At 56.2% G+C, this 13,988-nt stretch overlaps 1 protein-coding gene across 1 annotated transcript in view; it reads right to left on the bottom strand.

The window, feature by feature from the left end:
• Itpr2 (inositol 1,4,5-trisphosphate receptor type 2) overlaps positions 1-13,988 on the bottom strand; it is a 190,111-nt gene that overhangs the window by 157,389 nt on the left and 18,734 nt on the right. Inside the window, exon 2 of the mRNA XM_042671372.1 lies at positions 13,493-13,563. Within this exon, the coding sequence (XP_042527306.1) occupies positions 13,493-13,563 (71 nt within the window). The remainder of the gene's footprint in view (positions 1-13,492; positions 13,564-13,988) is intronic.

The following is a 13,988-nucleotide window of genomic DNA, read 5'->3' as shown; positions in this document are numbered from 1 at the left end:
ATTTGCCAACCACTGGCAAAACGCCAACGAACACAAATGACTCACGGGCCTTGAAAATTCACTTTTCCTGCAGAATCAGGGTGGAGTAAGAACTGACACAGAGGGCATCTATTCAGAAAGCAAGGCCCTTTAGGTCTTACGCTCTGCTGCTGAGGCTTGAACCCAGGACCTGGGGTGGGGGTTGGCTCAAGGCTGGTGCTCTACCACTTGAGCCACACCTCCACTTCCAGCTTTTTGCTGGTTCACTGAAGATCAGAGTCTCCAGGATTTGTCTGCCCTGGGTGGCTTAAAACCGAGATTCTCAGAGCTCTGCCGACTGAGTAGCAGGGACTACAGGCATGAGCCGCAGAGCTGAAATACTCCCGCGGATGAGAAGTATAGCCAGGAGGAATTGGCACAATGGGTAGAGTTCTTATCTTCTGTTTACAGAAAAGAGGCTCGCGGCCTTCACCTGGCTCAGCTGTGTGTATTATATGTGGTTTAAAGTTGCATCTCCGCATTGCGGAGACCAGGAAATTCCAGCGTGGGACGGTGTAAGTTTTCTACTATTTATAATCCATCAATAAGAAGTTGAAGTGTTCACTGCTGAGGCTCTGTGTAAATATTCCTTATTATGACTTCTAACTTAACCTTCCAGATGGGCAAACACAGTCGCTGTTGACAGCTTAAGAGCACCAGAAGCTTGTGACTTTGTTGTTGTTGGCCTTGGGGCTTGAACTCAGGGCCTGGGCGCTGTCCTTGAGCTCTTTTGTTCAAGGCCGGCACTCTACCACTTTGAGCCACAGCTCTACTTCTGGTTTTCTGGTGGTTCCTTGGAGATCAGAGTCTCACGGACTTTCCTGCCCAGGCTGGCTTTGAACCGCGATCCTCAGATCTCAGCCGCAGCTGGGATGACAGGAGTGTGCTACCAGCGCCTGGCTGCTTGTGATATTTTACCACCTATGGGTCTGAGGTTGAGGAGACTCTGCCAAGGTAAAGGATGAATAAGGAGCAGATGTTGTGCACATGCGCACACACACACACACACACACAAAGAGCAGCGCTATATCTCAAGGTGCCCCACAGTGAGCCACGGGAATGCCAGTTCTGCTGAGATCATCACCAGATCACGTTAACCACCACGTTTACACAGCTTTGGCTAATTATCCACACCTGTTCTCCTCCCAGGAACCCATGATGCAACGGCACCCCACCCCCCGGGGCCCAGTCAGGGCCGAGGGAGGCGGCAGACGCCCTTCATCCCTGCCTCTGGGAAGCCGAGATTGAGAGCAACACCGTTCAACCGCAGCCCAATCAAAAGCATCGACATTTCGCCGGGTGCCGGCGGCTCGCACCTGTCACCCCGGCTACGCAGGAGGCTGAGATCGGAGGATCACGGTTCAAAGCCATCCCGGGCAGGAAAGTCCCTGAGACTCTGATCTCCAATAAGCCACCAGAAACTGGAAGTGGCACTGTGGTTCAAGTGGTAGAGCGCCCGCCTTGAGCTGAAGAGCTGAGGGACGGCGCCCAGGCCCAGAGTTTAAGACCCATGACCAAAAAAAACCAATCTTCATTTCAACCAACTAGGCCTGTGTGTTGGTTCATGCCTGTAATCCCCTCCGCTAGACAGGAAGATCACGAGCAACACAATGAGACCCCACCCCAGAAGTTACCTAACGCAAAGAAGGGGCTGGAAGCCTCTCCAGTGAGGTCAGTCACCAACATCGCCCAGAAGGCGACAGCGCGGGGTGGAGCCGCAGCTCTGGCCGGTGCCCGCGGGCCGAGCCAGCTCCGTGGCCCGGTCCAGACTCCAGTCAGGAAGTTTCCACGGGTACTAGAGACTACCGTGCTAAAAGCCTCCAAAACGCCCTCAGAACTGAAAAGAACATTCCACAGAGCTTTCCCAGAGACCTCTGTGGAAGACGTTTGTATTGAGCAATAAGCGTATGTTCAATGTACAACTCATCGTGGTGTGTGTGTGTGTGAGTGTGTGTGTGTGTGTGTGTGTGTGTGTGTGTGTGTGTGTGTGTGTGTGTGTGTACCCGGGCTTGAACTCGAGGCCTAGATCCCGTCTCTGAGCTTTTGTGCTCAAGGCTGGCGCTCGACCACTTGAGCCACAGCTCCACTTCTGCCTTTTGGCAGGGGAGGGTGGCTGGTTAACTGAAGAGTCTTACGGGCCTTTTCTGCCTGGGCTGGCTTCAAACCACAATCCTCAGGCTTCACCCTCGTGAGTAGCTAGTGCAATCTTCTGAAAGAAAAAAACTCAAGGGGCTGGGGGTTTAGCCCAGCGGAAGGGCGCCCGCCTGGCGCGCCCAAGGCCGTGGGTTCGGCTCTCAGCCCTAGTTTAAAAAGAAAAAAAGAAAAAAACTCAAATATGGGCTGGGCACTGGTGCTCACACCTATAACCGCAGCTCCTCGGGAGGCTGAGATCTGAGGATCAGGGTTCAAAGCCAGCCTGGGCAGGAAAGTCCGTGAGACTTTTGATCTCTAATGAAAACACCGGAAAACCAGAAGTGGAGCTGTGGCTCAAAGCGATAGAGAGCCAGCCTTGAGCGAAAAAGCTCAGGGACAGCAGCGGGCCCCGAGTTCCAAAATGAGAACTAAATAAATAAATAGGGAAGACAAGTCAAACCCTTGCTCATTTATAGAGGGTCAGAATTCTCCTTCCCAGCCAGGCCAAAGGTGGGGGGCAGGGGGCACACAAAATGTTCTGTGAAGAGGAAAGACAGTATTTCCCCAGGTAGCCGAGAATCAGCAGTCCTTGGGGTCCTGGAGGGAACCTTCCAGAACAGGCTTCGATGTGCCGCAGGCATGAAGAACAGAGGCCTTCCCGGCAGATGCCGGGCAGAGAGCATCAGGGCAGCATCCCTGAGGCTCACCTGCGGCTGCCAGACGCACAGACACGGCGCAGGGGACCGAGGGACGGGAGCTTACACGCCGTCAGGACCACACTCGGCTGAGCGCAGCCAGACAATTACACGCCGTCAGGACCACACTCGGCTGAGCGCAGCCAGACGCAGACACGCGCTCTTCTCCAAACCACGGCCAGAAGCTCACCGGGGCGGGATCTGCTGGAGATTCCTAACAACCGGGCAACGGGGCGGGATGTCGGTTTTGTTTTGACAAAACTAAGAAGTTGACCGGCCGTGACTGCGTGTAACGCGGCCGGCCAGCCTTAAGTCAGGACAGGCTCCAAGCCGGACACCATGGCTCCCGCCGGTCATCCCAGCTCCTCGGGGGGCTGAGATCTGAGGAGAGGAATGACAAACTTCATCGCAGGTCATCCGAGAGAGAGACAGACGGAGAGACAGAGTCGGAGAGATGCAGAGACGCGGAGAGAGAGACAAGGAGAGATGGAGAAAGATGGACAGGCACAGACAGACAGACAGACAGACAGCAGGGGGGGGTGGAGGGGGGTGGTAAAGAAGCATGGCTCAAGTTTGTAGAGCTAGCCTTGAGCAAAATGAAGGTCAGGGACAGCACCCAGGCCCCGAGTTCAAGGCCCGGTACAGGCACACACACACACACACACGCGAGCGTGAGCGTGCATCTCCGCTGAGCCTCCTCCTTGAAGACCCCGTCACTGAGCTCAGGGAGACAGAGCTGCCTGCGTCTGCCGCGCCGCCAGCCCTGGACCAGGGCAGAGCGGACGCCAAGGCCGCGCGGCTGGCCGCCCCGGCCCGGCCTCCTCTCCTGCGCGTGCGCGGCGTCTCTGCGCTCCTGAGACTCGTGCCTGTCCCCAGGATCCCTTTTTTCTCTTTTCTCTTTCTGCCGGTCCTGGGTCTTGAACTCAGGGCCTTGAGCTCAGGCCCTGTCCCTGAGCAACTGGTGCTCGGCACCACAGCGCCACTCGCGGTTTTCTGGGGGCTCCTTGGAGATCGGAGTCTCACGGACGTTCCCACCCAGGCCAACCTCGATCCACACTCCTCCTCTCTCCGCCGCCCGGGCAGCTGGGATTATAGTGTGTGTCACCAGCACCAGGCAGGGCAGTATTTAACATCAGAACACGATATCCTTTATTTTCAATCTAGCATTGCTTGAAAAGGCTTATATTACACTTGGACACGAGTGAGGAAAAACCCAGATTCCTCCCAATACAAGGGACATGTGGATTTCATCCATGAAGTCCACAAGCTCCTCTGTTCCTGAAACTTCCAAAACACATCCATGGAAGAAGGCAGGAAGCAGCGCTGAGGGAATCCAGAAGAAATGGAAGAAAGGATACAGAAAAACAGAGAGAAACTTGCTCATGGAGGGAGGGGAAAGCAGCTGGCATCTTAGCCGCAGCCCTAACCGCTTTAGACAACTTGCATCCAGCAGTCCTGGGGTCGGGGGCAGTGAGCCGCCCGCCCTGCATCCAGCAGTCCTGGGGTTCAGGGACAGTGAGCCGCCCACCCTGCATCCAGCAGTCCTGGGGTCGGGGGCAGTGAGCCGCCCGCCCTGCATCCAGCAGTCCTGGGGTCGGGGGCAGTGAGCCGCCCGCCCTGCATCCAGCAGTCCTGGGGTCGGGGGCAGTGAGCCGCCCGCCCTGCATCCAGCAGTCCTGGGGTCGGGGGCAGTGAGCCGCCCACCCTGCATCCAGCAGTCCTGGGGTCGGGGGCAGTGAGCCGCCCACCCTGCATCCAGCAGTCCTGGGGTCGGGGGCAGTGAGCCGCCCACCCTGCATCCAGCAGTCCTGGGGTTCAGGGACAGTGAGCCGCCCGCCCTGCATCCAGCAGTCCTGGGGTCGGGGGCAGTGAGCCGCCCACCCTGCATCCAGCAGTCCTGGGGTCGGGGGCAGTGAGCCGCCCGCCCTGCATCCAGCAGTCCTGGGGGTCGGGGGCAGTGAGCCGCCCGCCCCCCCTTTCCAGAAAAAGAAAAGGAAAACAGATGAGGCTGTCTCCCCAAGATCGAGGAGCTAGGGCACCCCGCCCAAGCGCTGCCGGTGAATCACCCCCAGGCCAAACACCAGCACAGCACATTCCAGAAGAGTGCCCCACCTGACAGCTATCCCAGGCACAGAACATTCTGGAAACTACCTCTCTACGTATAATCCTGGGGCTTGAACTCGGGGCCTGGGCGCGGGCCCTGAGCTTCTCTTGCTCCAGGCTGGCGCTCTACCACGTGCGCCGCGCAGGGTCCCTTCCGGCTCTTTCTGTGTCTGGGGTGCTGAGGAATCGAACCCGGGGCTTCGCGCGTGCGAGGCGAGCGCTGTACCCCTGAGCCCCCTGCCCAGCCCTCTCTCTGCATTTCTGTATTTGATTTTCCTGTGTGCATCTAAGGTGCAGCCCTCGGATTACAACAGTTTGCTGGAGTATCTGCGATGCGCACCATGCCTGTTATTTTTGCTGATGGCATCTAATCCAAGAAGTCAAAACATCAGTCCTAGAGTTCAAAACAACGTCTGTGTGCGTGCGTGCATGTGTGCGTGTGTGCGTGCGTGCGTGTGTGCACGTGCGTGTGTGTGTGTGTGCATGTGTGTGTGTGTACTGGGCTTGAATTCAGGGCCTGGGCTTTTTCCACTCAAGGCTGGTGCTCTATCTCTGAGTCATACCTCCACTTCCAACTTTCACCGGTTCATTGGAGATCAGGGTCTCACAGACTTTCCTGCCCGGGCTGGCTTTGAACCGTGATCCTCAGATCTCAGCCTCCTGGGTAGCTACCTGGGACGGCAGGTGTGAGCCACAGCCCCTGGCTAGACGTCTAAAGCAACAGCTTTTAGATGGACAGTGGCCTCCTTCAGGAATAATCTCAAAACTACTAGAAGCCGGGCACCGGTGTCTCCGGCCTGTCATCCCAGCTACTCAGGAGGCTGAGATCTGAGGATCACGGTTCAAAGCCAGCCTGGGCAGGAAAGTCTCTGAGACTCTGATCTCCAATAAACTATTCAGAAAAAGCCAGAAGGGGCGCTGTGGCTCAAGTGGTAGAGTGCTATCCTTGAACACACAAAAAAAGCTCAGAGACAGAGCCAGGCCCTGAGTTCAAGCCTCACAATCAACCAAAACAAAAAACAAAAAACAAAAGCCACTAGAAAGTACTGCCACCAGAAAGCTGAGCTGGCCATGACCCAGGCCAACTGGTGTCCTGAATTTCTCTGTGCATTTTTTATTCCTCCCTTCCCAGTCCCTGCTCTTTCTTTTTTGCCAAGGGCTGCTGCTCTACCCTTTGAGCCACAGCTCTGTCTCTGGCTTTTTGATGGTTCATTGGAGAAAAGAGCCTCCTGTACTTCCCCACGGGGGCTGGCCTCTAAATGTGATCCTCAGATCTCAGCCTCCAGAGTGGCTGGGATGACAGGTGGGAGCCACCGGTGCTCCACTTGATTTAGGATCTTTGAAACTTCAGCAAACGATGGTGTTCTTGATGTTTCTAGCTTAGCTGATTGGGGTTGATCGGAGCATTTGTCAAAATGCACAGAGAGGGCTGGGCAGGTGGCTTCGTGGTAGAGCGCTCGCCTAGCATGCATGAGGCCCTGGGTTCGATTCCTCAGCACCACATACACAGAAAAAGCTGGCAGTGGCGCTGTGGCTCAAGTGGGAGAGCGCCAGCCTTGAGCAAAAGAAGCTCAGGGCCAGCAGTGCCCAGCCCTGAGTTCAAGCCTCAGGACCGACCAAAAAAGAAAAGAAAGGGAAGGAAGGAAAGAAGAAAGAAAGAGAAGGAAGGAAGGAAGGAAGGAAGGAAGGAAGGAAGGAAGGAAGGAAGGAAGGAAGGAAGGAAGGAAGGAAGAAAGAAGGAAGGAAGGAAGGAAGGAAGGAAGGAAGGAAGGAAGAAGGAAAGAATGAATTCAATTCAAGCCTCAGTACTGGGATCAAAAAAAAACAAAAAACCCTTAAGTCAACACTTGAGCACATGATTTACCCCAGACATAAAATCATGCTGAGCCCATGCGGAAGCCAAATTACAAAGCCTGCGTCTAGACTCCCGAGAGATAAGAGATACCCAGGACTAGCAATTACAGTTCATGGTCAAACAGTCCTTTGGGTGTGTGTGTGTCTGTGTGTCTGTGTGTGTATATGTCTGTCTGCCTGCCTGCCTGCCTGCCTGTCCGTCCTGGGGATGGAACTCAGGGCCTTGAGCTCTGACTTGGCACTTTGTGCTCCACGCTGGCATTCTACCACTTGAGCCACACCGATGCTCCCAGCTTTTGGAGAGGTGAGAGAGGTCAGAGTCTCTCGGGTGTATCTGTCCTGGCCTCCACCCTCGATCCTCAGATCTCAGCCTCTTGAGTAGCTGGGATGACAGGCGGGAGCCACCGGCACCCAGCTAACCAGCCCCTCACTTAAAAAATACTTTTCAAAAGATGCCACAGTAGCCATCTAAAAACCTAATTTTAGCAGCCTTCTGTACCAGCAATCAAGCTGTTCTTGTCTGCGGCGAGTCTTGAGCATGTTTGAGCTGCATCTTCAGATTAGGGAATAATGCCCTGGTTCTCCTGGTTTGAATAAAAACAGTTTGTTTTTTTTGTAGTTGTCAGTCCTGAGGCTTGAACTCAGGGCCTGGGCGCTACCCCTGAGCTTCTTTTGCTCAAGGCTTGGCCCTGTACCCCTTGAGCCACAGCACCACTCCTGGTTTTCTGGTGGTTCATTGGAGATCAGAATCTCATGGGCTTTCCTGCCCAGGCTGGCTTTGAACCACGATCCTCAGATCTCACTCAGCCTCCTGAGTAGCTGGGATTAGAGGCAGGAGCCATCAGTGCCCGGCTGTAGAATAACTTTTTGAATGCAGGAAAATGTTGTTTGTGAACTCTCGATGGCATCCAATCCCCCGGGATGGAGAAGGCTTAGACTTGCCGAAGTTCCTCCTGTTTTGAGAAAGCTTCGGGCAGAGCAGCTAGGGTTCCGACCGGGGTCTATAAACCTTCAGGCCAGACTCTTCTGTGCTGAACGAAGTTCTCTCCCTCTCGCTCTCCATTGCGCTGGAATTCCTGAGCCAGGAGACTCTCGGGGCTGAGCTACAACCCAGCTGGGCTGGTCCCGGCCAGCCTCAGAGCGACAAAGAGGGGGAGCGTGGGCTCTTCCCATCCCCAGCAGCAGCAGCAGTTCCCGATCGCCAGTGGACAGAGGGGGCTTGCACGCTCACAGACTGGAAGGAGAAGCTGCGGGTGGGCGGGCGGTCGCCCGGATCTACAGGCCGATGGTCCGTGGGGATTGCCTCACTGGCATGAGCCCGCACACGGTGCCCTGGCTCAGGCTGGGCAGACCAAGAGGCAGGAGGACTTTTCTAGATCCTCCCTAGTTCAAAGGAAGTAAAAATGGACAACTTTGCAAACCAGAGACGCTAGGTTCTCTGTGGTGCAGGTGCAGAACTCCCTAGGACTAAAGAAATCCGGTACAAAACGTTAATCCTGGCCTGGCTGAAGCGCTGCAGAGAAGTAGACATTGCTTTTGCCTGTGGTTTTATCCCCAGTGTCTTCCACAGCAAGTGGAAAGTGTTCTGTGAATGCTACAGAAATAGATGAAGGAGCCAAGCGCCGGTGGCTCCCGCCTGTCATCCCAGCTGCTCAGGAGGCTGAGATCTGAGGATCGCAGTTCAAAGCCAGCCCAGGCAGGAAAGTCCGTGGGACTCTGATCTCCAATAAACTACTCAGAAAAGGCCAGAAGTGGCGCTGTGGCTCAAGTGGTAGAGCTCCAGCCTTGAGCACAAAGAGGCTCGGGGACAGCGCCAGGCCCAGAGTTCAAACCCAGGACTGGGGGAGAAATTCCCTCTCGTACTAATGAGATGGGTTTTGGTTTTGGTTTTTCTCTCCATGCTCCTTATAAGAATCCAACCTGTGTTACTCTGAAACCAAATTCAAATGTGTTGACCTCTCTCCCTTATCCATGTAAATCAGTCCACAGGATCGGAGCCCAGGCTTGTTTTCAAATCCATCATTTACTCTGTCAGAGCCTGGCTCCCTGCCAGAGAAAGAGAAAGAGCCGTCTGTAACTGTCGGCCTTCCCGGGACAGCTGCTGGGGATTCTCGGGGAAGTGACGCCTCTCCTAAGGAAATCGCACTCTGGCTTGCAAACACGCACGCAAATCTAGACAAATTCAGCGCACAGAAGCACAGAGGGGCTCAGACCGTGTGCGGCCCAGGGGTGACTCAAAACGTTACTAGGTGGGAAGGGGGGGCATCATCCAAAAGGAAAGGGACTCGGGTCACTGTGACCCCCTGGTGCACCAGCTCGATAATAAAAAGAAACATGGTTTAAAAAAAACAAGATACTAAGGCCAGGCCCTGGTGGCTCACACCTCCTAGCTCCTCGGGAGGCTGAGATCTGAGGATCGCGGTTCAAAGCCAGCCCGGGCAGGAACGTCTGTGAGACTCTGATCTCCAATAAACCACCGGAAAGTCGGAAGTGGCACTGTGGCTCGAAGCGGTAGAGTGCTAGCTTTGAGTGAGCCAGCTCAGTACAGCGCCCAGACCCTGAGTTCAAGCCCCACAACCCACAACAACAACAACAGCAAAGTTACTAAGGTGTCTTGGGCATCTACCCAGAGCATTACAAATTCAGACATGGTGGAAGACGCTTGCTCATCCGTGTTCACCACTGACCTGCTCACCATAGCCAAGGTATGGAAATAGCCCAGACGCCCTACAGTGGATGAGTGGACCGAGGTGGAATTTTACTCATCCGTTAGAAGGAATAATACGATGTCATCTGCAGGGAAATGGATGGACCCAGAACAAATCACAGTAAGGGAAGGAAGCCGGGCTCAGGGAGACCACGGGGCGCGTTTTCTCTCCTGTGGAAGCTAGATCCCACACCCCCCGGGGCATTTGCACGCATACAGGCTCTCTGCATGGGGACACAACAGGGTAGTGACAGATTCACAACTGAGCGACCGACGTCTGATTACCAAAGTGAACACCAGGAAGGGGCACACGCATTTCGTGGGGGGTGGGCAAAAGTTGGGGGGACAGGAATGGGAGGAGGAGGAGGGCCGAGCAGGTGACACATGAGCTCTACCCCGAGGGTGAGGACAGGAGGGGGGGACGGGGGGGAGGGGGGGACGGGGGGGACGGGGGGGGAGCCCGCCCCTGTGCACACGGCTGCAGCAGCAGGATCTGCAGGGCTGGAGAAAAGGGAAAGTTACCGCGGAAGAAGGGAGAGGAACAGGAGGGAAGAAGGGCAGGGAGGGAGGGGAAGGAGGGAAGGGGGCAGGGAGGGAGGGGAAGGAGGGAAGGGGGCAGGGGAAGGAGGGAAGGGGGCAGGGAGGGAGGGGAAGGAGGGAAGGGGGCAGGGAGGGAGGGGAAGGAGGGAAGGAGGCAGGGAGGGAGGGGAAGGAGGGAAGGGGGCAGGGAGGGAGGGGAAGGAGGGAAAGGGGCACCAGCCTCTGAGCAAGAAATGAAGTAAGAGCTGTGAGGCCCTGAATCAGATTCCTGTACCGGAAGAAAGGAAGGGAGGAAGGGAGGGAGGAAGGAAGAAGGGGGGAGGAAGGAGGGAGGGAGGGAGGAAGGAAAGAAGGAAGGAAGAAGGAAGGAAGGAGGGAGGGAGGGAGGAAGGAAGGAAGGAAGAAAGGAAGGAAGGAGGGAGGGAGGAAGGAAGGAAGGAAGGAAGAAAGGAAGGAAGGAGGGAGGGAGGAAGGAAAGAGGGAGGGAGGAAGAAAGGTAGGGAGGAAGGAAGAAAGGAGGGAGGAAGGAAGGAAGAAGGAAGGGAGAGAGGAAGGAGGGAGGGAGGGAGGGAGGAAGAAAGGAAGGAAGGAAGGAAGGAAGGGAGGGAGGGAGGGAGGAAGGAAGGAAGGAAGGAAGGAAGGAAGGAAGGGAGGGAGGGAGGGAGGAAGGAAGGAAGGAGGGAGGGAGGGAAGGAAGGCAGGAAGGAAGGAAGGAAGGAAGGAAGGAAGGAGGGAGGGAGGAGGGAGGGAGGGAGGCTGTTACAAGGCTGGGCTCTGGGTGTGACACTGGGTTACTGGGTTATTATCACTTCCTTGTGGGCAAGCGTGTCACAGCACTTTGTGGGTGGTGGAGACACACTTGGCCAGGGCTGCCCGCGTGTGCGTTCTCCAGGAATTGCTGTGCACACCTAGAACGCCACAGCGCTACCCAAGGGCCGGGCCGGGCCAGGCCGCAAGAGGTGTCCACCACCCTCCAGAGAAGTCAACAGCCCGGTGGGACTGAGCACACAGCACCAGACACCCCACGAGCGCCCGGCCAAGACTGAGCGCACAGCACCAGACACCCCACGAGCGCCCGGCCAGGACTGAGCACACAGCACCAGACACCACAGAGCGAGCGCCCGGCCAGGACTGAGCACACAGCACCAGACACCCCACGGGCGCCCGGCCAGGACTGAGCACACAGCACCAGACACCCCAGAGCGCCCGGCCAGGACTGAGCACACAGCACCAGACACCCCACGAACGCCCGGCCAGGACTGAGCACACAGCACCAGACACCACAGAGCGCCCGGCCAGGACTGAGCACACAGCACCAGACACCACATGGGCGCCCAGCCAGGACTGAGCACACAGCACCAGACACCACAGAGCACCCGGCCAGGACTGAGCACACAGCACCAGACACCACAGCGCCTGGCCAGGACTGAGCACACAGCACCAGACACCCCACGAGCGCCCGGCCAGGACTGAGCACACAGCACCAGACACCCCAGAGCGCCCGGCCAGGACTGAGCACACAGCACCAGACACCCCAGAGCGCCCGGCCAGGACTGAGCACACAGCACCAGACACCCCACGAACGCCCGGCCAGGACTGAGCACACAGCACCAGACACCACAGAGCGCCCGGCCAGGACTGAGCACACAGCACCAGACACCCGACGCGAACGCCCGGCCAGGACTGAGCACACAGCACCACACGAGCGCCCGGCCAGGACTGAGCACACAGCACCACACGAGCGCCCGGCCAGGTTAATGATTCCTTCACCTCAAGGAGACACGCGGCGGCAACTTCCAGAAACGAAATCAGACCTGTTCCCCATGGCGTTCACACCGGGACCCGCCTCTGCCCCCCTCCCTGTCGCAGGGGTGGAGATGGGGCCCCCCTCGCTCTTCTGCCCCGGATAGCGGCAGCCGTCAGCTCCCTGAGCGGTGGGATCACACCCCAAAGCCGCCAGGTGCGCCCACGGCCGCTGCCAGGAAAGGCCGTCTGCCCTGGACGCCAGGGATCCCCCGAGGGCTTGCATTCGTGAAAGGGGACCGGAGGGAATTTCCCACGCACACAGACAATCCCACTCCCAGAGCCCAAAGGGGAAGCGAGAATGTCCGCCCTTCCCTAATTCCCGCACTGTCTCTTTGTAATTGGTCCTTATCTGTGTCTACCAGGAGTGATCGTTAGTCTGCACACACCTTATCTCCCTGGGTAGATTAGAGTGCCCACAGCATTATCTCTGACTCATCTGGACACAGCAGGACACACACACACACACACACACACACACACACACACACACACACACTGCATATTCAATCAATAAATCTCTGGGGATGTAACAGTTCCCCTCTGGAAGGAATCTGAACTCAGGGCTTCACATTCACTCGGCGGGTTTTGTCGCCGGGTGGTGCTCTACCACTTAAGCCATGCTCCGGTCTGGCTTTTTGCCGCTTGCTAGGACAGAGGAGCCTCCTGGAGTTCTCTGCCCTGAGCTGACTCGGAGCTTCAAGCCTGCAGAACAGCCTGGATTACAGTCACGCACACTGCCGCTGGCCTGGCACCGGGCAGGCGCTAAGAGATGCAATCAGGTCACATTGAGGAAGGCCATGTTGAACCTCAGCGTGAAGCAGTTCGGTTATTAGGACTCCTCAGTCTTGGACAGGGTAGTGCTGGCTACTGAACTGAACTACTAATTACTAATACCAGATTAATTAACAATTATTATTAATATCCTTCTGGTTCCTGTTCTTAAGAGAGAAACTTCACAATTAAAACTGCAGATCAGGTCTGGGCAGGTGGCTCAGTGGTAGAGCGTTTGCCTTGCATGCATGAGGCCCTGGGTTCGACTCCTCAGCACCACAGACACAGAAAAAGCCGGAAGTGGCGCTGTGGCTCAGGTGGCAGAACTCCAGCCTTGATGGAAAAAGCTCAGAGACAGCGCCCAGGCCCTGAGTTCAAGCCCCAGGACCAGCCGACAACCCCCAAAACATCAACAAGCCGAGTTATTGAGATCCTGTCACGCTCACCGAAGACTTAACGTAGACAAAGGAAAAGCCAACAGCGAACAATGTAACATTTATCATGGACACTGCCACCGGAATACAGAAATGTTATCTCCCTGAACTCACGCCGGCTTAAAAAGTGGCCTTTCCCCATGGCTGCTCAGATCCCTCCCACAAACACGCGACTGTTCCGCAGAACAGAGCTGGAACCTGTTCCCGCCTTGTGGATCCCTCGGTGCCTACCAGGAAGGCCGCAGAGGAATTTCTGGACGAAGGTTCGGAGGCTCATTGTGTGCAGCGATAATATTTACTTATTCTTATAGCTGAAGGCGCAAAAGCGGCCTCTCCGCGCGTATCCGCCTGTGGGAACACGCAGTATACACGCGCAGCGGCGTGACGCATGAGGTCAGTACGTATTCTGTCCGTGCGCGCATGGTCCTCACCTCTGAACTTCTTGGGAGGGTTGGCCAGGTCTCCTGCCTCCGGGTTCACCACGCATCTGTCATCCACTAACCTAGAAGAAAAACACATTTACATCATGAGCACTGACCGTCAACAGCCACAGACGGGCCCAACGCAAATAGTTACCAAGAGTCTTAGTATCACTTGCACTAGAAGCCTGTGTGTGTGTGTGTGTGTGTGTGCGCGCGCGCGCGCGCGCGTGCCGGTCCTGGGTCTGGAACTCAGGACCTCATGCTCTTCCTTAGCTTTCTGTTTTGTTTTGTTTGGCTTGAGGCTGGTGCTGTCCCACATGAGCCACGCCACCACTTCCGGGCTTTTGCTGGTTCCTTGAAGATCACACGCTCACGGATTTTCCTGCCCAGCCTTGAACCACAATCCTCAGAGACCCCGGCGCCAGGACTGATTTCGTATTTTCACAATACCTTATGGCCATTTCGGGCAACAATCCTTTAGAAATGTTTAGCTGATTTTTCAAAA

Source organism: Dipodomys spectabilis, unplaced genomic scaffold (genome assembly GCF_019054845.1).
Source record: "Dipodomys spectabilis isolate Male_0828 unplaced genomic scaffold, ASM1905484v1 ptg000613l, whole genome shotgun sequence".
Taxonomy (NCBI): domain Eukaryota; kingdom Metazoa; phylum Chordata; class Mammalia; order Rodentia; family Heteromyidae; genus Dipodomys; species Dipodomys spectabilis.
The sequence above is the reverse complement of the archived record's forward strand: the minus strand, read 5'-3'. Positions and strand labels throughout refer to the sequence as shown.